This window comes from Phaenicophaeus curvirostris, chromosome 10 (genome assembly GCF_032191515.1).
Source record: "Phaenicophaeus curvirostris isolate KB17595 chromosome 10, BPBGC_Pcur_1.0, whole genome shotgun sequence".
Lineage (NCBI taxonomy): Eukaryota > Metazoa > Chordata > Aves > Cuculiformes > Cuculidae > Phaenicophaeus > Phaenicophaeus curvirostris.
In genome coordinates, this window is record NC_091401.1 from 14211107 (window position 1) to 14237658 (window position 26552).

The 26552-nt window shown below is 41.3% G+C and overlaps 1 protein-coding gene across 1 annotated transcript in view; it reads right to left on the reverse strand.

The window, feature by feature from the left end:
• PXYLP1 (2-phosphoxylose phosphatase 1) overlaps positions 1-26552 on the reverse strand; it is a 59636-nt gene that overhangs the window by 11936 nt on the left and 21148 nt on the right. Inside the window, exons 3-4 of the mRNA XM_069864879.1 lie at positions 9357-9518; positions 8336-8462 (exon numbers count right to left, since the gene is read on the reverse strand). Of these exons, the coding sequence (XP_069720980.1) occupies positions 8336-8462; positions 9357-9518 (289 nt within the window). The remainder of the gene's footprint in view (positions 1-8335; positions 8463-9356; positions 9519-26552) is intronic.

Below are 26552 nucleotides of genomic sequence, written 5' to 3' on the forward strand. Positions count from 1 at the left end.
CAACACTACCAGATTTCTTTCCTGCATCTGTAAAAAATGTAATGCCTTTCACTGGCGTTTCAGATCGCATCGGTATCTGTTCAAAGGTTTGGTTTTGTATCAAAGGAATCAATTTGCTAATTGGATAGGTGTTGCTAACCTCTCCCATAAAATCTGCTAATGCAATTCCAATAGGTTCTGAATGTTCCATAAGCCAATCCAAATATCCCTTATTAATTGGCAGGTAAATTCGTGAAGGTTCAGTCCCAGACAATTCCAAAGATCTTTTCCTGCCTTTCATAATCAATTGACCAAACAGCTCGAGTCTAGTGGTTATAGTATTTTTCGGTTGATACGGTAAAAATATCCATTCTATGATTTGAAACGTTTGTTCTGTCTGTCCCAAAAGGCCAAAGGATGTTTTTGATCTTGACCAGAGTTAACCAACACTAGCTCCAAAGGCTTATCTGCCACATAACGAGTTACATTAGCTTTTAAAATTTTTTCTATGATTTTGTCCAGCTGCCCATCAGTGGTCGCTCCCCAAAATTTGATACCAATCGTGTCCCCATTTGAGACAACACGTCTTGTCCTAATAACGCTTTGCTGTGGGAGAAAGTAGCCAATAAATCCCCTTGTTTGTTTTTTTGTGAGCAGTGCAAAGTTAGGCCCAGTGGCTGCATTTTGGCTAGGCTAACGATAGCTCCACTGGTTTTCTCAGCCTGGGGGGGCTGGTCCTCTTTCCAACAGGAGCTATAGCAGCGGCTATTAGTCCCTCTGTCCAAGGGGCTGCAGGCATTTTCTTTTCTCGAATGGGGGGGGCAGCTTTTGTCTGGGGGCTGCCGCTTTTTTGCCAACCAATGTAGGTCAGATAGGGGCAAGCTAGGCATTAAATATCGGGGAAACCCCTCTCCTATTCCAGGAATAGGGATTTCAATATTATCATTCTGCTCCCAAAATCTATTTCCTCTACCCCAGCAGAATCCTGCTTGAATCACAAAGCACAGTGCTCCCTCAAGCTCCTGCAATCCAGCCAGCTCCCTTAGGGCACATGCATTTGCTTTCCCTACAGTAGAGGTTTCAGACTTCGCCCCCTTATCAATAACAATTGGGGGTTGGAGTTTGAAATCAGGATCTGCATCAAGAGCAAGACCAGGTTCTGCCACCCCGTCATTAATAATGATCAGGGGCTGGAGTTCGGGATCAGAATCGGGAATAGGATCCGATTTCATCACCCCGTCCTCCCAAAAACAATGAGCCTCAAGCTGCGAACTAGAAAAACCCGTCTGACAACACCTCCCACCGCGGTTTAAAAGCGGCGATGTGATGCCTTCTGTTTCACCAACAGGACCCGCTCGAGCCACCCGCTCGGACTCTGGGGCTGCATCCAACGGACTGTAAGGTCCCTCAAGTTCTTGCTGAGAAACTCTAGTCCTGTCCTCTCCCTCATAAGCAACCTCTGTTTCAAACAGGGGTCGGAGCTCAGGGCCACGATGAGGCCGCACCCTCTCATCCCAACAATCAGTGGCCGCTTCCTGATCACACAAATGTTCCCAAGCTTGATAGAAGGCAAGGCGCTGAGATGGGGATAATATTAACATAACTAATTGCCGAATATCTGCAGGACAAAGGGTATGACCCGTAAATATAAAATCTAATAAACCCCGTGTAAATGGTGATTGCAAACCATATTGTGTACAAGCAGCCTTGACTTCTTTTAGTAATTTCCAATCGAATGGTTCCCATTCACTCGCTCCTGTCTGTGTATTTAACAATACAGGATACGCTTCCACAGTTACCCCTTCTAGAACCGCGTCCCTAATTACCCCCTGCCAACGCGCTCCCGGTCCCCGCCACCTTGTCCCCCCAGTCCCGGTATCAAACCCCATCGATGGTAGAGCCGGTGCAGTCGGTTCAGGCCGTGGCTGCATTCCTGGGTAGTCGGGTGGAGGTGGTTCGGGTGGAGGGCTCTCCTTTTCCTGGCGAAGTCGAATTTCTTCCAGCTTTGCCATCAATTTATCAAATTCTTGTCTGAAATTGGAGCACTCACGAGAGGGGGACACCAGACGTTCAGAGTCCTCACTAAACGAATCCTCTAAGGAATTAATTGAAGGACTTTCTGGAGGAGGACGCCAAGGAAGACCTTCATCTTCGGTAGCCTGAACCTCCTCATGTTCTTCCACTGGGGGAAATGGAAGAGAAGGCCAATCTTTGGAAGGTGGTGGTGGTGGTGCCTTCGTGGGTAAATTACTTTCACGGAACGATAATGCAGATGCAAATGAACCACCACTGTTCTCTTGATTCCTATGCATAGCAGCATAAGCCGATGCCGCAACTTCTCGCTCGACTTTCATATCACACAATGTCTCTTTAACTAACCGCCAAAGAGTAAGATACTGCCAAAGGCTCTTATTTCCTTTCGAGCATTCATCAAACAGTCTTTGTCCCATTCTCTCCCAAGTTTCTTCTTCGAATAGGGCAGTGGTCGTTGTTACAACGCCGCTTTTATAAGCCCATGTTAACATAGACTGCATCGCAGCTTTTTCGTAAGTAATTCCTCTCATTGAGAGCATATGTTGGAGGAGCTTCTGCGCAGATTCTATCCGAGCCTTGTCCTCGGAAGAAAGCGCCTGCCCCATCTCCTCCCCGACCGCTCGCCTGGCCAGTGGCGAGTTTCCTCAATTCCTTAAGCTGCGCAGCTCTGCCAAATTTTTTCCCGAGTGCCGGGGACAGCACTCACCTACGGCCGGCTTTTCCGTACCCCCTGCTCTGCGTCTTCAGTCGTTCAAGGCAACTTCGGCAGGCCATCTGAGGGTCCCTGTTCGGGCGCCATTCGACGGAAGAAAATACGGGACAACACACACCGATCAATGTGATCCAAGTGAAGCCGTTTTATTTAGGGTTCGTTCTGCTTTTATAAACTTGTTTAACTTTAGCCCGCCTTCAACAGTTACCTTCCTAATTTGCATAACACAACAGAGTCGTTGTAACCTTTTATAACCTTGAGGACCCTGGCTATGGCTTCCCAGCTCCTCCCAGCCACAGTGCTTGGGTTGCTCATTGTGTGTTGCTACCCAACAAGAAGCAAGTAATTTTTATTTAAAAATACCAAAAATGATATATTTTAACTTCAAACAGAAATAGCATGTTTTCTGCAAAGTTTAAGTACACAAAAAAAAGTTGTTAGATCAAAGGACTACACCATTTCCTTTTTAAGAAGCAAATGAATGGAAAGATCCACTAAAAACAACAGATGACGGTAGTCTACAAAACAGATCCTTAAGATAGCATTACTACTGTTAGGGCTGATCTATTCATAAAGGTCTTGCAGATTTTACAATTTTATAACAAATTTTATCATGATCCAATCTACTCCACTGCTCTTCTGAGTCTTTAGACAAGTCAGAAGAGGCCACAGGAGACCTTTCTTCACCTGATTCTGGTCTGGATCATGCTTCAACCTCACTCTAAGTCAAATCCACAAATCCTTTAGCTGACAGTATAATACTCTCCCACATTCTTCCCTCCCACTTTTCTGGCAGTTACAAACATGTGCATATCAAACCTAATATTCAAATATTTTTAAATAAGCTTCTTACAATTAACATCAACACCTCCCAAAACTCCTTAAAGCATTTGCCAATTAACTCAGCATAGTATCAAACCATAGTAGTCTTCTGAAATCATTATAGTGTCTTCCAAAAAGCATTTCTTCTCTGTCTAATACAAACTCAGTGATGAAACACTGCATTTTTATTCTTTTTTTTTTTTTTTACTTTTGACACTAAAAATGTAAGATACAAAGGAAAAAAAGAATCGCAGAATCATAGAATAATCAGGTTGGAAAAGACCCCCCAGATCATTGAGTCCAACCATTCCTATCAAATACTAAACCATGCCCCTCAGCGCCTTGTCCACCCATCCCTTAAACACCTCCAGGGAAGGTGAATCAACCACCACCCTGGACAGCCTCTGCCAGTGCTCAATGACCCTTTTTATGAAAAATTTTTTCCTAATGTCCCACCTGAATCTCCCCTGGCGGAGCTTGAGGCCATTCCCTCTTGTCCTGTCCCCTGTCACTTGGGAGAAGAGGCCAGCACCCTCCTCTCTACAACCTCCTTTCAGGTAGTTGTAGAGAGCAATAAGGTCTCCCCTCAGCCTCCTCCTCTCCAGGTTGAACAACTCCAGCTCTCTCAGTCGTTCCTCATAAGGCCTGTTCTCCAGCCCCCTCACCAGCTCTTCTCTGGACACACTCCAGACCTTCAACATCCTTATTGAGGTGAGGGGCCCAGAAATGAACACATATTCAAGGAGCGGTCTCACCAGTGCCGAGTACAGAGGGAGACTAACCTCCCTGGACCTGCTGGTCACGCCGTGTCTAATACAAGCCAAGATGCCATTGGCGTTCTTGGCCACCTGGGCACACTGCTGGCTCATGTTCAGTCGGCTGTCAACCAACACCCCCAGGTCTTTCTCCTTCAGGCAGCTTTCCAGCCAGACTTCTCCTAGTCTGTAGCACTGCATAGGGTTGTTGTGCCCCAAGTGCAGGACCTGGAATTTGGCCTTGTTAAACCTCATCCCATTGGTCTCAGCCCAGTGGTCCAGCCTGTTCAGATCCCTTTGCAGAGCCTCCTGACCCTCCAGCAGATTGACACTTCCACTCAGCTTACTGTCATCTGCAAACTTGCTAAGGGTGCACTCAATGGCTTCATCTAGGTCATTGATAAAGACATTGAAGAGGGTTGGACCCAGTACTGAGCCCTGGGGAACATCACCTGTAACTGGCCTCCAGCTGGATTTAACGCCATTTACCACCACTTCCTCCCCATAAGCAAACGCGAGAACAAAAGGATTTTCATAAAATCATCCAATTAATTTTCTTGAGGAAAAATTTATATATAATGCAGTTCTCTCTGGAAATCTGCATCCAGAACAATGAAAATAATAATAATAATTGAAGTTTTAGATTGACGAAACCTCCAAAGCATTTAATTCATTTCACACTTATATGTCACAATCCACAATTCAGAAAACCGAAGTGTGACCTCAAGGCTATTTTGCATACGTATTAGGGGCTGTAGCATTATGCTTAATTAACGAATGCCATCAGCTGAATGCCAAGTGCTATAAAAAGCAGACTGAATATGAGCAGCATACTTATCTAAAAACTAAAGTCCAGGACACTTAAACAAGCCAGTCTTTCAATCAGACATCTCCACTTAATTATGCAGCGTCCAGAAACCTCCAGTTCAAAGGTAGCAATTATATACCTTATACTCCCCATATAAAAACATGTACAATCAAGCACCAAATTTACAACACAAAGGAATATAAGCCTGAGAGCCAAACAAAGAAAATAGCTTCCTGATGTTAAAGTAATAAATTTTGCAGTCAAAACAACAGCACAAACAGTGGGACAGTAACAATTCTAGCTTTATTCAGAAAGGTCCGTTTTAACACATCGGGACAGAATGGTACAGCCGACTCCTTTCATCTTTCTGCTGCCCTTTCAGAGTTGGCCAGGAGATTGTATTTTACATAAACTTTGTTCTCAAGGTCTTTTTCATTCTCCACTAATTTTTAGTGGCTGTGAATGGTATTCAATGTACAAGCTATACACTGATGTTTTAATTCTTCATAAATCAGTAACAGCCAAGTAACAGCCACTGCTGGCCTCCTCACATCCTGACACTAGGCCCTCTTAACTATTTGACTTGGTTATTCTGTTGGCGTGTCAAACGTGTCAAAAGCTGCACTACTTCTTTGCCTTTTATGGGTACCTTTCATGATTCCAGGGCCTTCACATTGTATCATCACTTAGAGTTATCATCTTTGCAGTCAAGTTCTCACACACATTCTAACATGGCAGATATTGAGCAAGATCAGAAGATCAAAGCTTTTAAGAACTCCAAAAGCTATCTGGATCGTCTTCCTTTACTCAGTATTACAGGCCGAAAATAATCTCACTTCTTAAAGGCTTATCATTAAAAATGTTGTCATAGCTATTAGCAAATTATTCACATCTCATCTTGTTAAAGAAATTAATTGCCACTCAACTCTACAGCAGCCAGTTGACTTGCAGTGAGCACAAAGCACTGTTGGGGGTGGGCACCTCTTAAAGAATTCAAACTTCTCTTGATGGATGTTTGATAAGACCACCAAATGCCACTTCTTGACAAAACAAAAATTTCAGTGGGAGCCAAAGTTTGAATCAAAAAAAGAAGCAGCCAACACGATAGCAGAGGAAAGGTGTTTTTTGAGGGGTTTTGTTTGTTTGTTTGTTTTAAATGGCACTATTTTAAGGGTCCTAGATCACTATTGCTCATAAAACTTGTTCAGTATAGTCAGAAAATCAGGTATTTTGGTTTGTATTCACAGACAAGCACTTCAACAGAGTAGTCTCCCTTCAAGAAAGAGAATATGGTTTTGTTCAATTTCTGATTTTGATACACATATCAAGCAGATAAGAAAGATGTGTGTGTGTATATATATATATATACTCTAAACCCCAGTGAAATTAGAAAATATATGGATCTTCTAAATTCCAATGCCATATTAGCTACGAAAACCAGATGCTTCTTGTCTACTTCTCTTCCCATTCTTCTTTTAAGAATGTATACATACATTTTTGTATGTATATTTGTATATAATTTCAGACTAAAGAATATCTGTGGAATATTCCTCTTGTTAGAAGAAAAAAAATATTCTTCTGTTTAGATACTCACACAAAATGTAGAGACTACATACAAAATTGTAGTCTCTACAAAAGAGTAGACAGCCTGAATAAAACTTGGAAGCCCTTACATCTGTTTCCTATGAACATGCAGACACATAGATGAGCTAAAACTGATAATGGTCTCAAACTTCGGTAGTATTGCTCCAACCACTAAAATGGTACCTTGATTCAGCAATAACTGCTACTTTTCAGTCCCTTATGCCAGGACAGCTGACTACAACTGAAGTCAGCACTGCAAGTCTTGCAGATCTCAGGACAGCTACTAATAACAAGGGCAATTTCTTTTATACAGCCAGATACCCAGAAAGAAAAACAACCTATTTCAGCTTTCCTCAGAGAAAGATCCAATTTGCTGATCATTTTCTGCTAGTCTTTGTGTTCACTGCTGTCTGTATCTACTTAGCAAGCCTCTTTAATCAAGCTTCCCATCACCTTTACAAATATGAGATGAAGGTCTACTTCATTGGTTTCTGGTATTCTTTCATGTCACTTCAGCCTATTTTAGCAGCATTCTCACTGTGCAATATTACTGCTGTGTTTGGTTATTACATATTTGAGCCAGAAACCGACACAGGATCAGATATGAGAATTGTTTTTTTGAAACGGAACTGCCGTAGACTGACTAATCACAAACCTAAGTATACTGTAATCCATCTGCTGTTTCTGAGAGACTCTTGTGTTAGAAGCCCACTGAAGAAACGCTGTAAGCACAGAGTATTCCACATACAAAATATAGAACCATAAATCTTACTGACAAAAGCAATCTACTAAATTTTTAAGGAATATGGCCAATGAATCTATCAAACCAAGAAACACACAGTTGATGTATCTATCTCAGAAATGCACTTTCTGTGTGCACTTTGAGCATGACAGAGTAAAGCCAGTTCTGAACAATTCTATACCAGAAAAGCAAGGATATTATTTCTTTAAAGACAGAGGAGTTTCCATGCTATTTTGAAAGAAGGTATTTATGGTCAGCAGTGAGACATAAATAACTTACGTATGACAGTTTTAAACAGCAAGTGGTAACTACAGGAAAAGGGTAGGTTTCAAGTAGCAAACAGTACACTTTCTGTTTAACTTTTAAAATACAAGTTAAATGTACAGCACTCATGTTTTTTCCTGCCCTTTGACACCAATCATTAATCTAGGCGAATTCTGATAACCTATATTTCAAAAAAGTTAAAGAAAATAACAATAATATACACCACAAATACCAGTTTTTCTAGGTTAGTGACCAACTGAGACCTTTTCGTACTCACACAAAAGGAAGCATGCTCAGCTGAAATGGAAGAGGTGTTCTCAACACTGCACTTACATAATGAACATGTGTAGAAGCTTATCAAAGACAAACAGTAACCTAAATAATTAATTAAATAGATTTGCTTTCAAAAGAAACACCAAGAATCTCTTCTGGTCTATACTGGCAACAGGTAACAGTTCCTGCTTGAAAGGAAGTATTGTACACCACTGACAGGGATTTTTTTCTCATTCCATGACAATACACAGAGATCAGAAGTTGCAATGTACTTCAAGCTGCACAAATTATTTCCTGAAGAGGAACAAACTAATTATCAACCAAAACACACACTTAGTAATGATAAAAGCCAAGAATTTTACCTGTTAGGCAGCAATGTACAGTCAATATCAGGTCTCTTTGTCTTGGGAATGGCATACAGTGGATACCTATCACCATGTCGAATCAACACTTGAACTGACACTAGCTTAAAATAATGAGGTGCATGACCTAAAATGAAGGGAAGAAAAAGAAAATAGAGCAAAAAATCATAAAAGTTAAGTAAAAGTTACTGAAATCTTCCCCCTGGACACTTTTTCTTTAAGGAAAAAAAGAAGCAAAATTAGCCTGATAGCTTTGGTATTGCAATGAAAGAAAATGCCCTTGAGAAATGATACCTTGCCATCCCAAGAAAGATTTCACTTTAAACTGCAAGGCAATTTACACAGCACATTCTCCACACTCCCTCTGAAGTCCAACAACAACAACCATATAAGACATTACTCAAGCACTGAGCTCTGCCAACAGAATAAGGTTACTCCACTTTTATGGTGCCTTTCTTCCAGACCCCTGTTGTAATGATGATTTTGCACAATCCCTAATTGGGAGCTTTTTTATATACTAGTTTGTGGTTTGTTTCATATGCCTGAGTGGGATATGCTAAGGAGGGAATTCATTCAGGCTAAGCTGCTGCAGCAGCTGCTATAGGGGGATGCAAACACGCCTTCTCACTGACTATGCCTAATGGTTCGGAGTTCCAAAACTCGTTACTTCTGGGGGAGAGGATCAGAACTCCAAGTCAATTATTTTTCAGATGTTAATAATAGGTTGTAATGCAGCTCACCTGTAATAAGAATTACAATTGAAACATTAAATTATCACTCCCATTCCTTGCCATTTTAGACCTCCAGCTGACCACTGACAGGAAACAGAACCACTTCCAAAAATCAGCCAACCAAGGGAAGGAAAGAAGAACCCCATATTGTGAAGGATTTAACAGAATTTAAGGTACATATGCTGCACTTTCTCTAAGCACCAAACAACTGACCATAGACAAAATTATTGTTTCCAATGACAGCACATGGAAACAAGCAACTGAAGTGTTGTTTGCATTCACAAGCTCACCTTCCATGCTGCGCTCAGCAATGCTGGGGATATTGCAGTAAACATATGCTTCATACAGGGGATCTATTGCAGGAGGCTCAGTCAGCAAATCAGGCATTATTCTCTTTCGGCTCTTAGGATTCAACCCATCTTCCCAGATGGGGTTTACTGGGATTAAATGCACTGAAAGATACAAAACATACACCATACACTTTTAGGATAGTTTAAGGACATACAAAACTATATCGTTAAAGGACGATTCCTCAGTTGCATCCTGATTCTCAGTCCTTACTTTAAGGGTGAATTTGTTCTGCAATAGAGAGCTGTGCACACAAAGAAAACCAATGACAACAGCAAACCAAAGTGAAACACACCAAGGTTTTAAGAGCATGTAGCTCTTCATTCTTACACTACAATGCACGATTTGAAATATTTTTCTCTTTGCCTGCCAAAGCCACAGTTGAAGCATTTTCCATATCCTAGCTCATGCTGTTGACATGGCAAATACAGACAAAGCTCAGGGACCTCAGACTTTTCCTTAAGCTGTTTCAGATTTTGCATATGGCTGCCCACAGGCCTGTGCCTGGTGAGAATATTAAACTGCATTTTGACTCTGGCTATTTAAACTGCAGGGTTTAGCTCTGATTCCAACACTTATTTATCAGATTTTTTTTTTTTAGAATGATAAGAGTATCTAAAGCTGAAAAGGGTCCATAAGGATCACAGAGTCCAACTCACTGCTCCTCGCAGGACTACCTAAAACTAAATCATATGACTAAAAGCATCTTTCAGACACTCCTTTCAGCTCCTTCCATGCTAAAAGTCACATTATTATGAGACATTACAAACCACTAATCAAGAAAGTCTAGCAATAACACAAAGCCTTGGCAATATCTATTACAGGCTGACAACTGCGGCTCAAAGAGGGCTTGCAGCAAATTTGTATTTAGCATGCGAATCCCAAACCTACGAATGTGTTACAACAGTTCCTGACCTCCACAAATAAGTGGTATTACAGGACAGTAATTGTTGCCTAAAGAGATTAAATGGAAAACTACATCTGTTCATAGAATCTTTAAGGTTGGAAAAGACCTTTAAGATCATCCAGTCCAACAGTCAGCACACCACCACTGTGCCTACTGATCCATGCCCTAAAGTGCCACATCTACTCCTTCAAAGTGCCATTTGAACCCCAATAGGTATGAGGAGTCCATCCCTGGACTTCCTTGGGCAGTCTGTTCCACTGCTTCATCACTCCCTCAGTAAAGAAATTTTTTCTAATATCAAATCTAAATCTTTCCAGTGCAACTTGAAGCCACTGTGTCATATTGGTCAAGTTTCCTAGCCAGAAAAGGCCTTCTATTAACAATTATCTCTAGAGCAACCCAAAACATTGCTACATCTCAATTAACATCACTAAAACCGTACAGAGCTGACTGGAGTACTCAGGGAGTTAATGTAACATAGTTCAGCTTTGACCCATGAGCATTTCAGAAAACAGACCTAGATCCCAACAGCAACAACTACAAAGTCTGGAGCTAAAATTTGGTTAGGAAATTTAAAAGCAAAATAAGGAACCTAAATTTTGACCTAAAACAGTTTTAATTGCAAAAAAACCTGAAAACAGATTACATTTTTATTGAGACTATTAACCACAGCAGTGAACAAATGCATATATTATTTTATTAAGATCAGCTGCTGTGATTCATGGGACCAAACAGTTTATTTGCAGATAGCAAGTCTCACTTCTAATCAAACTAGTTGAAGAAATACCTTAACACTGACAGACAAATTTAAAAACAAGAAAAAGCATGACTTCTTAAAGATTCTATGATCTAACTGGAAACTTCACCAACACTGAAGCTATAAAAAACATGCACATATTATTATAGAGGTAGTTTGACAACAAAGGGGGAAAAATATACTTCATTTCCCAATATTCATAGATTTATTTTTAAAACTAAAGAAGTTTCTATGTAACTACTTTGAAACATTAATTTTTGAAAAACTTATAGCTAGGAAAAAAAGAGGAAGGCTTGCAGAAACAATAAAATCAAAGAGACTTCAATACAACTCCACTTGGTGGCCCACCAAGCTAAAACTGTTTGAAACACAAACTAAAACTAAACACAGGGACTGGTATCAGACAAAAGAAGGACCTGAGAGAAAAGCCAAATAGCAAACCCAGTCCTGTGGCAGACAGAGAACAACACTGGTTGCAACACTGGTTGCAAGGGAGAATGGCTAAATACTGCTGTAGAAACAATCAAGACTTTTTTACAGCTCCAAATTCAAATATGATATTGTTTTTTCAAAGTTGACACAATTAAGATGAAATAAAATCCAAACTCTGATACTAAGTTAAGGGAGATACTGAACTTTTATTTGAGTTTGTCTTAAATTTTCACCATCTTTTAATCAAGAATGTGCAGCTTAAAAAAAAAAAGAAAGCAGACTACAGTGATTGCTATTTTAAATCAAGTCATTTGCCCAGCAGAACCTAGACAAAATTTTAAAATAAACTTAAGTTTGACTAAGAAATGTATTTATGAACTAAACCGATGGCATCTGAAATATTATGACATATGGTTTTATTCTCAATGTACATTAGATATGACTGATTTAAAGGGCAAGAAGCTACTTTGCCTGACTTCCACATCCCCCTCCACTCTCCCACCGTTACTAAATGCCAGAAAATATACCAAAAACGACAAATATTAGACAAGGAGTTTCTAAGCGAGAGAGACAATCATACAGAAGTGCTTTCAGTATAAGGTCTGTAACAATTACTACATAGCAACTAATCACCTCTGGATGTCAAGTTTATCAAATCAACAATTGTACTTAGAAGCCTAAGCAGGGAGCCAGTCTGATATGAATTAGGACTACAAAACTGACATGAATTTTACAGAATTCAGTACAGCAGAAAAAGAAACACAAAGCAAAGTGCAGTTCACGTAGAAGAAACATCAAATTAAATGCTAAGTAAGTCCATTACTGGTTTCTCTCCCTCCTGCAGTCCTAGTTTCAGCTTGACAAACAAAAGGCATCACTACTGTTTACCAAGAAGAAAAAGATCTACCCGGGAAAAAGAAAAATTACCTAAAACCAGAAAGAGAGGGAATAAAACCATTTTCCACTTCTGTTTTCCCTTGCAGCTCCAACCAGCCTGAGAAGCAGCAGCACGAGTAGCCATGCTAGTCTCAATTTTCTGACTAAACAGGCCTGAGTTTTCATCACTTATAAAACAGAAGGTTCTTTCAGCCCTGTGCAAACATACTATTTAAAACAGTCACATGGAAATGAAGTCACATAGCAGAAATTAAAAAAAAACAAACCAAACACAACCCACTGTAGGTATCCTTATGCTAACAGGCAAAGAGAAGCAAACGCGCATGTCAGGCAGCACAAGAAGTTATTTATCCCTTGTCCATCCTCTTTCTGCTCATAGCAGGGCATGGACAAGGCTGCCCAGCACAGAGGAACACTCCATTTACTGTAATTCTGATGAAGGATGTAGACTTCTCTTCTATTCACATGCTCTCTGACAAAAATGGAAACTAGACAAAGAGAAGTGTAGGAAAGAACAACATAAAGAGGCAGGGATGCTTCAAAACCAGTGTAATGGAGCGGGAAGTGAAGACATGTGCAGCAAGAAAAACAATCTGAAGAAACTAGCTGAGGGGCATGTGGGCTGGAGAGCACCCAGTGCAGGTCTGAGCATAGAGGTGGTGGGTCTGGAAGTGAGGCAGTCTGGGCAGGAGCTCCAACACCGTCGCCCCGCTCTCACGCCCAGCAGCACATCCTGAGGGCCACTTCTATAGCCCTGCTTAGGTTACAGTAGCAGCTTTGGAGAGCAATGAAGACCAAATATGCCTGTATGACACATTATCCACCTTTCTCATTTTATTCTTTTGTATAGCTGAATAAAGGCTTTGCAAGCCTCAAAGGTAAGAGCTGCATGGTGAGGGCCTTCATCCATAATGCACAATGCCAAAATCACTAATGTGCTGTACATGAATGCCGAGGAATCACAAGCAAAAGGCTTATTAGTCTCACGCTGGTCAAACTATCAAGTAATATTAAGAAAGACCACCATAAAAACATTTTAAAAGGCTTTCTAAGACTGTGAACATAAGTTTCTAAGCTTCAGATTTTATTTTTATATAACATAAAAACGGAGCTACTAAATTTTACATACATTTTCTTAAGTTTTCAACTTTTAATTTATTAGTAACGTAAAGTTTAATTAAACAAAAACCCTCTAGTAATTTTGATTTTAAATTAAATCACTCGCCCTACAATACCAGATGACTAATTCTATGTTTATATAAAACCTGTCCACACTGAACCGATGAAGAAGCAACAGCCCTCAGTATTTCTGCAGCCTCTGTCCCTTAACCATCCACATCTAAACCTACTTCTTTTACCACATCCCTGCCTCCCCCAGCATCTGCCCTTCTGTTTTTCCCACTTCTGCCATGTCTTCTGCTTGCCCAGGAGCAAGGAGAGCTGGAGGCCCCTGAAGCACAGATGGATTCTCTACAGAAAGCTTCACAAGCAATTGTTGCTGTGTTTGTATTTCCTCATGTTCCTTAAACTACATCTTCTGTTTCAGAGTGATGACACAGAAGTTACAGTCCTATTTCCTTCCCAAATTATTTCTTGTGATTTAATAAAGACAGAAGGTTCCAAGCTTCAAAATTTGCTTCCCACAGTGCTGCGAACTTCTCTGAACACCTCTCTGAAGAAAAAACAGTGTGAAGAGAGCTTTGTGGGTAACGGAAAGAACAGCAGCAGGGGGCTAGGGAAGACATGAACAGCAACAACAATAAGCTCTGCCTTGACAAATCCCTGACAAGCTAAAAAAAGGTTCCTTAAGAGTGTAATTTCTCCACAGTACTTCAACGTAGCAATAGTATGTGTTTCAAGGTCACGTAGGTACAGCTTTCAGATTGGAACTATAAATACTTTCCTTCTTCTACACTTAAAAATGCTATCAAACCAAAGGTCTAAAACGGATGACCTGAAGAACACATTCATCATCCTCAGTACAGAAGCAGACAGGAATTTTCAGCCTCATGGTATCCACTGGGCAAAGAGTGAACAGAGACTGAAGATCCCCTTGAACATGTTCCCTCTGAGTTTACAGGAATTTGCAAACATTTGGCACTAGCAGTAAGTTACGGACCAGGACCTGCCCAGACACACACACCTATTTGACATACATCCAGTTTCTGGATTGCTACTGCTGATCTTCCTTCTCTAAGAGAGATCACAGTGATTTAGAGAATTTCAGGCAATCGGCTGACTTAAACAATCCTATTGCTAGTACTCTAGGTTTCAAGTTCTAAGACAGACTTTTAAAATTATTGAGGAAAAGCATTTATAAGTGTAGTAAGCGACTGGCAAATAACACTGAGTAAACACTCTTCTCAAGCCAGTGCTTCTAATCAAAAGCACTGAAAAATGCGTGCTATGGCAGCCATGAATACATGCACTTCATCCTGCAGAAACACAGATTTCTGCAATAGCTTTCATTATAACGTATTTTGACACCAGAAGCCCATTAAAACAGCTCCATTGATCCTATCAGGTAAACATAGACATCTCCCTTCCTACAACAAAATATCAATTGCTTTGGAAGACAAGGAGCAATGTTACAGCAGGCTGGTGGAACAGAACATCCTATTTTGACTTGTTACACACAAACATTAACCTGCTAATAGAAACTGATTAAATCCACAAAGTTGAGGTTTTTTTCTGTTTTGATGCACTAATCCTTGTAGGGTAAATTTCTGCATTACTTAGATCAACACTAGAAAAGCATTGCTTTAATAATAACTGTGTTCTTTAGTGCTACGTTTCTATTTCCTCATGTTCCTTAAACAACATCTCACATGTCAAAGTGACACAAAAGTTGCAGTTGCATTTCCTTCCCAAATTATTTCTTGTGATTTAATAAAGACAGGAGGTGGATTTCCCTTCCCTTTAATCACTGCAGACCAAATCACCACAGAGCCAGCAGCACCAGTTCCCTCGCTGCCCTCCCTTCCCCTGGAGAACAGTCTTCAAACCCAAACATGGCGGGGATGGTAGCAGGATAGGCAACACAGGGAACCTGTGATTCCATGTGTGCTCAGATGACAAAGAAAGCCAACAGCATCCTGGCTTGGATCAGCCGAGGTGCGGCCAGCAGGAGTAAGGAAGGGGCCATCCCACTGTACTTGGCACTGGTGAGGTCGCACTTTGAATCCTGGGTTCAGTTTTGGGCCCCTCACTACAAGAAGGACATTGAGGGGCTGAAGCCAGTCCAGAGAAGGGCAAAGGAGCTGGGGAAGGGGCTGGAGCATAGAGGTTATGAGGGGCAGTTGAGGGAACTGGGGCTGCTCAGTCTGGAGAAGAAGAGACCGAGGGGAGACCTCATCGCTCTCTGCAGCTCCCTGAAAGGAGGTCGTATCAAGGTGGTTGTTGGTCTCTTCTCCCAAGTAACAAGAGATAGGACGAGAGGAAATGGTCTCAAGTTCTGCCAAAGGAAGTTTAGATTGGACAGTAGGAAAAATGTCTTTCATGCAGCGAGGGGCCCAAAACTGATCACAGGATTCGAGGTGCAGCCTGAACCAGCCTGAACCAGCCTGAGCACAGGGGAAGGACGAATTCCCTGGTCCTGCTGGCCACACTGTTTCTGATACAAGCCAGGAAATGTTGAGAACTTCTTTAAAGCTTTTCTTCAGAGCTTTATATCTTTTCCTTACCTTGGAGCAACTGATAAAAGTAGTCCCTGCCCACCAAGCCATAGAGAGCAGGCATGGACTCAGGGCCTTATTCCTTATCAAACACAGGTGAAAATACCACAGTGCCTTGTCTGTGTATTAGTCTTCAAAAATTAAGAGAACAACTACACATGATCATGATGCACAGTAGCTCTATGAGCTTTAAACAACTCACATCATGACTTCCAAGAACAAGTTTCTTATTTCCACCTGCTTTAGCTGCATGTTTTGCTGATTTTTCACAGGGTCCCAATCAAACTTACACTTACATTAAGAAAAATCAGTTTTGCACCAATGCACAACATGGCAGTACAATGGGTGCTTGCATTTATTGAGTCCAGATGTGGCTCTGAAACAAGCTTTTTAGTTTTAGGGGTTCCCCCTCCCCATCTGTTTTCACTTGACAGTTCAGAAAGGCAATGGTACTGCTTCAACAGATTCCAGGATTTTCAGCTTGACAGCAATAACACAGCACTGCTGACTGTAAGTGTGAGCCTTTTCAGGTTCTAGAGAAGACAGTAATTTTCCACTTCTCCTCCCAAACGGAAAATTACTCTCTACATCTTATTCTATATTCCTACTACACTGAAACTCTACATTGTTTAACATGGAAAATATTTGTATTTCCATTATTTAAATGCAATCCTTTCTTTAAATTAAATATATATGCATAATAAAGCTTTTCCTTACAAGCTGCTCACTAATTACCTCTCTGCTTGGCTCAATAGTCTATTTGAAGGGGGCAAGAGAGGTTCCTACCAGACATCTAGACAGGCAGAAGGATAAACATACTACTCAAGTCAGATGTTGCTCATATTCCAGGTTATTTAGTGACAAGATGCTAAAAAAAGCTCCTCTACTGCTTATGATGAAGCAGTTACGTTGGTATTTTGCCTGCCACAGATTGGCTAGGATTCGCAAATGAGAAGTGTTACACAAACCACATCACGAAGCTAGAAATAACGTCTATGGCTTTCATATCTTATCAGTCTCAGATGACTTTGACTACACTAAATTAGTGTCCGGAGGACCACCAAGTAAAGCTTCAGTATATAAAGACTAAATGGGGCGGGTTATGGCCTGAAGGCATGATTTTTAGAAATTCAGTAGATCCAGCTATTGTCACTTATCTAACAAGATTCATAGGCACTACAATAAGATTTTAAAGCTCTGTCCTGCTTCTGTCTACACAACTCAGCAACTGGTAAATGAACAAATCCAGTTGAATTGTCCTGGAACAGATTCTCAAAACAGCTTTTTTTTACAGAATCATAGAATCACCAGGTTGTAAGAGACCCACCGGAACATCAAGTCCAGCCATTCCTATCAAACACTAAACCATGTCCCTCAGCGCCTCGTCCACCCATCCCTTAAACACCTCCAGGGAAGGTGACTCAACCCCCTCCCTGGGCAGCCTCTGCCAGTGCCCAATGACCCTCAGCTGTGTTCAAGAAACTGTTGGCAATTCTTCCCACTTCCATTATATTGTCTCAAAATAAAGGTCAAACTGAAAAGGTAGCTTCAGGACACAATACACTCAATGCTGCTGCCACAATTTGCCTGTGGGTGGTGACCTTTTTTATTCCTTTTTGTCCTGTATATTTTTCTGGACCTCACAAATCCTGGGTTGGGAAACCGTATAGTGGTGACTGCATCATAACTGAAAAAAAAGATGCTTGGCAGATTTCACATGTGAACTGAACCCAAACACAGAGGCTAACTACACTAAGTGTTCAACTCAGCAGAAAAAATCATGGCAAAAAGTATTTTCTCAGGAACATGGACAGCAAATCCTCCAGCTTTTGTGATCTTTTCATCTCCAGCAGCTGAGAATGATAGAAAAATACGCCCCATACAGTACAGTTCAAGCTAGTTCATAGAAGACAGCTCAGCAGCTGCTCCTGTTCCGTTATCCAGCAATCTGTTGCCAACATTTTAGAGCTTTGACAAGGGTGCTCTCCTGCACAGACATGCATGCTCTCCTGCACTTATTCTTCAAGGAATTCAGTAACTCTTGATACTAAGCTCCCACTCTCAAATGCATATGAAGAGGAAGTGTGCACAATTGTTTTCTATCACCCTAGATAAAATGTTTTTCCTCCCTTTAAAAGACCAGATGATAAGAGTGTATCATCATCTAGAGCTTCAGGTGCATGTCCTCATCTGTCTTCCTTAGGGCTCTCCATAGGCAGCATCCCAAAATACTCGAAATGGCTTTTGAAATACAAGTCAACTTTTACTAGGGCGTGTACTAGAGCATCCAGCTATTGAAATAGACATCACAAAATGAATGGATAAAAACAAAGAAATAAAAGGACTTAAAAGCACACCGTTGCTCTCCCAACACACCTTTGTAAGCTCCCCTGGTTTCAGAACACCAAGTCAGCAGCTTTTTGGGCTGCAAAAAATTCTGTACATCCGCTCACTGGCATAATAAAAGCGTCTGTCACCTCTCAACAGACCTGCCTGCAGAACTCTTCAGCAGTATCTGGGTCTCCACACTTGAGTCAGACACAGTAACCTTGCTTTCTCCCACACAGCAGGAAAATCCACCATGCCTACAGCACAGCCATAGCCTGTACAAGAGGCAGGCATAGGACGCAAACTGTTTAATATGTTAATGTCATCAGTCAAACAGAATCCACAGACATCTGGCACTTCTCAACATCAGTGTCCTTCCAAGATAAAAAGCCTTAAAAATTCAATATTTTTAACTGCTGCATTAAATTAGCAGCTTTCTGTTTCACATCTAATTCCAACTGTTTTCTGTCCACAAACTGACCTGCTCAGGGTAGCGATCTCAACACCATATGCCACTGCTTATCCAAGCCAAGTCAGCTCATGTGTTTGTCCTTGTCAACACCAGGACACAGAAAGCTGCCATGGATTTGCTAGCAGCAAACCCCAAACCAGCATATTTAATACAGTACAGTCTGACAGCTTTTTGTGCTGAGGAAGCCTGCAATGACAGGCACAGTCATTAATCTTAGAATTTCAAAAGAGTGTTCCCTGCATCAGAGAATTATTGATATCTTTAGGACACTTGCCATAAAACCAGCATCTTCCTCAGATGGTAAATCTTATTTCTTGTCTTCAGCCAGTATTAGTGCCCACAGTTGGTAAACCCAAAATTATACCACGTATCTCAGGTTTCCAGTTCTTTTAATCCAACTATCTCACAAAAATCATAAAGGGAGATCCCTTCTGCTTCACAGGGCTTCATATTTCACTACAGCAAGTCCACAAAAGCCTCAGTCTTTTAAATACAAACTACTTAGACCCCATCTCATTAACAAATAAACCACAATGCCATTTAATGTGTGCAAGCACTGCTTTTATCTCAGTGAGTGAGCTTGGAAAATTTAAAAGGGAAGTAACTTCAGTAACAGAGATGAGTCTTCTTTTTTTTAAAAAAAAGCAATAAAAAACTGCCTGCAGGCATAAAATTCTTCAAAATCAGTACAGCTTAAGAAACCTTATTAATCACAGAAGATACACAACCCCAAGAACACACAATAAATTCAGTCAGATAATCAGACACTTCGGATCGAGTCAATTACAATATCGTTTCAGCAATGAAAGCCCCGCAAAAGCACAGATAAAAGAACAAAACTGCCTGGAAGATAAATAGCAAGAGGAAAATTAAGAGAACTAAGAAGATACATGAACAACCAGTATCTAAAGAATACTAAGTATATCTGAAAGAAATACACAGGGAAGAAATCGCACGTACATAAACACAATGGTTTTCAACTCAAATTTCAGCAGCACAATGGGGATTAAGGCAGCCACAGCACACAGCTCAAAAAACCAAAACTATCCTCAAATCTAAAGTTTAAATCGTCATCTATGCTTTCCTCAAACACTGCACATGGCCTACAAACAGGGGGACATGACTACATTAACCCACTGACATTAATAGTTTTCCTGGTACTCTCCAGCTGAGACTCTGTATCTGCGCTCTGAACAATGAGGGCAGGGAGATTTGGGTCTGAACATTCCTATGATGAAGACGCAGAACACAAATCTCATACAAAGAACAGCAAACACTGAATGTATGTGGAATTCATTTGTAATTAATAGGTGGCGTAAGCCTCTAATAAAAGTAAAGTGGAAGGAATAAAGCTCATACAGTGTGAAAGTGTGAATTGATTGTGAATTCTCAGGAAACTGATCCAATATCAAAGGGGTCAGCAAAAGATTAACAGGGGGTTTGTACTAAAACAAAATAGGGTGAGAAGGCTGTCTTTACCTTCTTGAGTAAGACATCAGGTTTTATTTTGATGCCATGATCTCTGTAATGAAACATGAAAAAAATAAAGGTACAAAGGAAGGCAGCCTATAGCAAGGGTATGAGCAGCAGAGTAATTGCACCTGGAAAGGAAGAAAAATAAACTTTCAGGGATGAGAATCCCTTCCCGCTGCGCTGCCAGCCAGAACAGAGAACCTCAGCAGGGAGAGCAGTAGAAAGTGGCAGAATCAGACACAGGCAATCTCTGCCTTCACCAGTTCAACCACTGGTGAGCAAAGACCAAAGCTGCCCAAGGCACATCTCTCAGACAGCTCCAAGCAGGTGTGCAAACAGCAGCAATCACATCAGAGGGGCTGGGATTATGAAAGCAAACTGACTTCCAAGAGGGGCTGTGCAGCAATGCAGCAACTGCCTCCTACAGGCGGGGTAACATATGGTGCTCTCACCATCCTCATAAAATAAGAGCTGCCCACAGTACTCAGGCCAACAAAATACAACACTACAGCTTTTCCTTGTGGAGAATCAAAATTTGTTTCCTATGACTCATCTATAAAACCAGAACCTCTAGTGCAAAAGTAGACGATGGACAGTAGAAGGAAATTATTACCAGAAAAGCTAAATGTCATCTCCAGATGTGCTGAAACACCAACACATAAGTCTGAACATCAGGGCAGAGAAAGTATGGCAAAGAAATAAAAAAATAGCAGATACCAACATTCTTTTTATGGAAAGACAACACTATGGCACTGACTAAAAGTATCAAAATACTTAGGGAAACAAACTTCAAATGGTAAGGGAAGCTCCACATGCAGAATCTGCCTGTGAGTCAGGGACTTCACCATGCTCGCACTGCCTGAAACAGGCATATTCCATAGTAAAGTCTGGAATCTAAGCTCAGCACAGGGTAAAAGAGCTACTATAAAGAGCTGCTTTCCCACTAGAGTTTTAGTCCTCTTCTGTTGTCTTTCCTTAGGCTTTCAGGAAACAGAAACAAAGAAAAACCAGAGTAAACAAAGGTATTTATTGAAAAAAATATTTACACGCATTCAATTAAAAAATAAAAATCCAGTCATTATCAAGTAAACTTTACAGAGATTCCATACGGCATCTCAAGATCTAACTGTTCAATTTAATTGTATTTAAGGTCGTTTCAAAGACAAAGAGTTGAGTCATCCTGAGGAGACTGACCTTCAGGCTTCGGCAGTCACAGATGTTCTAACAGACTAGAAGGTCTGTGCTTGCCCTGTAACAGGGTTCTCATGTATTACACCCATGCAGGGGTGGGGGGGGGGGCAGTAAGAAGGCAGCTCTTCAAGCATACTCACAATCTCCTGTTCCTGAGCTGACCTAAGGGCTAACCAACATAATTAACACTGATAGTGTCCTAAATTACACTTTTTCCCCTCAGTGCAACGCTGCAGAACCACAGCTGGATTCCGACACATCCCTTCTACCACACCTGAATCTAGCTGCACTGTCATCCTCTTGTCTTTGAACTGTAAGAACTCCCCAACCATTGCATTTACAAACCTTTTGCATAGCTCAGAGTAGAAGCAAAGACCTCCACCACTGCAACCTTTTCCTCTGACAAGAAAGAATAAAGTACCCCAGCTTGCATTCACTCTGTTTGTACAGAATTAAACTCACCAGTTTTAGTCAACAGCATTACAGATAATATTTACAGAGACAAAAACCCAGCCCACAAACTAGCACAGGTCAGTTCTCCGTTCTGCAGGTTTTCCAACAGAGCAAAGCACTGAAGCCTTTTGAGAGAAAAGCAATGTAATTAGAACAGTCTAACCAAAGAGACTACCAAAACCAGTTCCCTTTTTGTATCTCTTACTGAAGGTTTAAATTGTTTTAGAACCATGACCACTTACACAAAGAGACAAAATGGGGAAAAATAAAAATATGTGAGGAGTGATAAATACCACAAGGGAAATACTTCTCCACTCTCTTCCACAGACCTGGCCCCACACATAACACAAGAAGGAAGCAATGACAATTCCCAAAAAAGCTTTAAGCTGCCAGTCATGTTTAGTTTGGAAGTCAACCAGTCAACCTACCCACTGGGTTTTCCAAACGCAAACTCTCATTGCTATAATTAACCATTGGAGCATCATAATATGCTTTCACAGCCAGCAGTGGAGCAATTTCCAAGTCATAACTTATAACACTGTCATTTCTCTATACTATTTAAAAATTAAAACATGTACAAAGTTCAGAGGTATTTGCCATTAAGTGACAGGGGACAGGACAAGAGGAAATGGCCTGAAGCTCCACGAAGGGAGGTTTAGGCTTAACATTAGGAAAAAAGATTTCACAGAAAGGGTCATTGGGCACTGGAACAGGCTGCCCAGGGAGGTGGTTGAGTCACCTTCCCTGGAAGTGTTTAAGGCACGGGTGGACGAGGTGCTGAGGGGCATGGTTTAGTGTTTGATAGGAATGGTTGGACCTGATGATCTGGTGGGTCTCTTCCAACCTGGTAATTCTATGATTTTACGATTAAAGAGTTTCCCTCTATTGCCAACCTGGTCCAGGTTTCACATGGCACAATCTATCAACAGCCAAACTGAATTTGAGAACACATCTGGATCCCAGCCTTTTGCTCCAAGTCCAAGCCCGACAATTTTATAAAAGATGCCTAGAACCATTAAGACTTCTACATTTTCATCAGGTATAAATTTCTTTTTAAAAGCCTTTACATGTCTGCTAGAAATGGTAAGCAACCGTGGCAAAATTATGAATAGGTTTTGGAATATTCCAGTAAGTTTTCAAATGTGTCCCAGTACTCATTCTCCTAGCAGAAATAAAACTGGCAGCATTATTTACATAAATGAACACTCATAGCTTAAAAACAGTAGGATTTCTTGAAGAAAATAAGTTTTCTCCCCCTACTGCTCCAAGGGAACCACCCTGGGAGCTGGCTAGCCCCCCAGGCAGACAAGCCTTGCACCTGATGCAGTAGGAAGCAGTACACGAGATGGCTGTACTCAAACCCTGTGCCTTTTGCTCCTGTACAAGGGCATAAAGAGTCAAACCGGTCAATTCCCCCATTGTCCCAAACCTACGTGACAGAGGACTCTGGCAGCAGGAATGAAGGTATCTTATGGTATCCACAGGAACTAAATCCCCTTGAAAAATTACTAGTACAGTTTAAAAACAAAAAATCCTTCCTCCAACTATTTGACAAAGTGCAGTCTGCTTGTACAGCGAAATTAAGGATGTCCCATCCCTGGAGGTGTTCCAGACCTGGCTGGCTGAGGCTTTGAGCAACCTGATCTAGTAGAAGGTATCTCTGCCCATGGCAGGGGTGTTGGAACTGGACAGGCTTTAAGGTCCCTTCCAACCCAACCCATTCTATGATTCTATGATCCAGCAAGACAATCCAGCAGACAACATTTGACAAACGTAAACCAACTGCTCCAGAGAGCAACTGCACCTGCACCTCTGGTACCACGGCACTGCAGATACCAGACAGAGGGGAGCTTCTGTTTTGGGAAAAGTGACCCCTGCCAACCAGTCCACGTCAATCCACTGTAAATGTCGGTGGGACAGAACACTTTTAGCACTGTTTGCTGTCAAGAGAGATTTTGAAGGAAACTCAATTATTTACCCTGTAATTTAAACAGTGTTAGTATCCACATAAAGCACCGGCCTTGATGGGGAAAACATCACAGGAAAGCAAACTACTTTAGACAGGAAGTCAGAAACCACAACAGAAGAGAAAGAGACCAAGAATAAACATCAAAACAGGAAACAGTTTTCTATCGATCCTGGGTGCATCCCCAGCCTACCAATACAGAGTTCTTGAGCTCCAATACTGGTTGTTTTCCCCAGCATTTCTCTCCTTGCATCTAAATCCTAGATGTGACAACTGTTAGTTCCAAAATAATTGCCTTGAGAGTTTGTCCTACAAGGAAGGACAGACTTACACATAAGGACTGTTGACATAATTATGACATCCATCACCTCCACTCATCGCAGCTGCAGAAGGAACTGCTCACAAAGCAGTTCCAGACCTTTCACAACATGGTCTATTAAAGTAAACCAGCATCGATTTCTGCTTGATTGGGCAGCAAACTGCTGCAAGCAATTCCTGAACCCTCACAGCTCAAGCACAGGACAGACTGTAATCTTGTCAGCCATCCTGGTGGGGGACGTTTGCAGTATTGAGTCAGAACATATGGAAAACCAGCTGAACTTGGCCTCCACTATTTCCTTTGCTTCAGGGTTAGCTAAAACTCATGGGTCTGGCTTCAAACTGCCACATTTCCACATGTGGACAAGAGGGGGTAAAATATCAAGCATTTGCGGGAGTGATGCTCTGCCCTAAAGCAAAAGTTTAAAACAAGAAGATATGTACCACTTGTATAACTATGCTTACTATGTTTCACTTCAAACAAATCTAGCCCATGAAAGAAGAGGTATTTTCAACATTCACTGCTTGGAAAAGCAGAAATATGTTTTAAAATCACCAGCCCTCCTCCACAAAGCTGTGCACTGCTTGCTAACAAAGAATCACAATCTCACAACAGCATAAATCATCCATATCCACCCAAAACACTTTAGTAGGTAATTCCCTTCAAACAAAACAAAACAAAACAAAAACTTCAGTGGCTCAGACATTTTCTTTAGTCTTGATGTATAAGCTCTCATTTTCATTCAGTGATCTAACACAAACTATAAAATCATAGAATGCTTTGGGTTGGAAGGAACTTTTACAGTTCATCCGCAGGAGCAGAGACATCTTTAAGTAGATCAGGTTACTCACAAGCCCCATGCACAAACTGACCTTGAATGTTTCCAGAGACTGGGCCTCCTCTACCTTTCTGGGCAACCTATGCCAGTGTTTCACCATACTCATTGTAAAAAATTTCTTCCTTATACCCAGACTAAATCTACTCTCCCTTAGTTTAAAAGCATTACTCCTTGTCCTGTCACAACAGGCCTAGTTAAAAAGTCTGTTCCCAGCTTTCCTGGAGCCCCTTTCAGTATTGGAAGGCTGCTATAAGGTCTCCCTGGATCCTTCTTTTCTTCAGGCTGAACAACCCCAACTCAGACTGTCCTCGTAGAAGAGGTGTTCCAGGCCCTCAGATAATCTTCTTGGCCCTAGAATCATTTAGGTTGAAAAAGACCTTTAGGATCATCTAGTCCAACCATAAACCTAACACTGCCAACTCCACCACTAAACCATGTCCGTAAGTGATACATCCACAGAATCTAAATCCTTCCAGGAATGGTGACTCCCATCACTTCCCTGGGCAGCCTGTTCCAATGTTTCACCACTCTTTCAGTAAAGAAATTTTCCTAATATCCAGTCTAAACCTCCCCTGGCACAACTTAAGGCCATTTCCTCTCATCCTATCACTTGTTACTTGGGAGAAGAGACCAGCACTCATCCACTACAACCTCCTTTCAGGCAGCTGTTAAGAGCTATGAGGTCTCCCCTCAGTCTTGTCTTCTCCAGACTAAACAATCCCAGACCTCTCAGCTGCTCCTCATAACACTTGTTCTCTAGACCCTAGATCCTTCAATAGCTATGTTTAAATTGCAAGCAGCTCATCAACCACTTGTAGACTCTAATATAATTTTGCAAGTCATGAATTCCTTCACAGCTGGCAGGGGAAGACTGGGTTTGGCTATAGGACTTGAGTTCGGCTTTTAAATTCTCCAAACTCCACCTGGTTTCCAAATAGTTTTCTATGGTGATAGAAGAGAGTTTTGTCTTCGATTTGGAAATCGTTTTTGTTCTGAGATGGAACTAATCTCTCTCCAAGCTGAAGATGGTAGAAAGTCAAGTATCAGGCTACCTGTATCTCTTAACTTGGTACCCACTACCCTGCATTGCAGTCCTCGCTATGTAAAAATTTCTGCATGTATTTTGGTACTGGCATTAAGCTCATCATGCCTGCTTGCTGTAGCCTAAGTACTTTTTAAATCACCCCTTTCACCCAGACATCTTTCTCCCAGAATTCCTCTTGCACAAATGCTATCTTCTAATTAAGTGGAAAATAACTTCTTCTTTTGATAAAACGGGATTCACTCTCCTATGTGTCTCCTTACCTCCTCATCTCTAAATAAAGCACATTTTTGTTAACTATTTCCTTTCAGATTTCAGCTGAAGTTCTTCTGGGACCTTTGCCCTATACACAATTCATAGCCTACCATATAATGTTAAGGGCAAAGCCA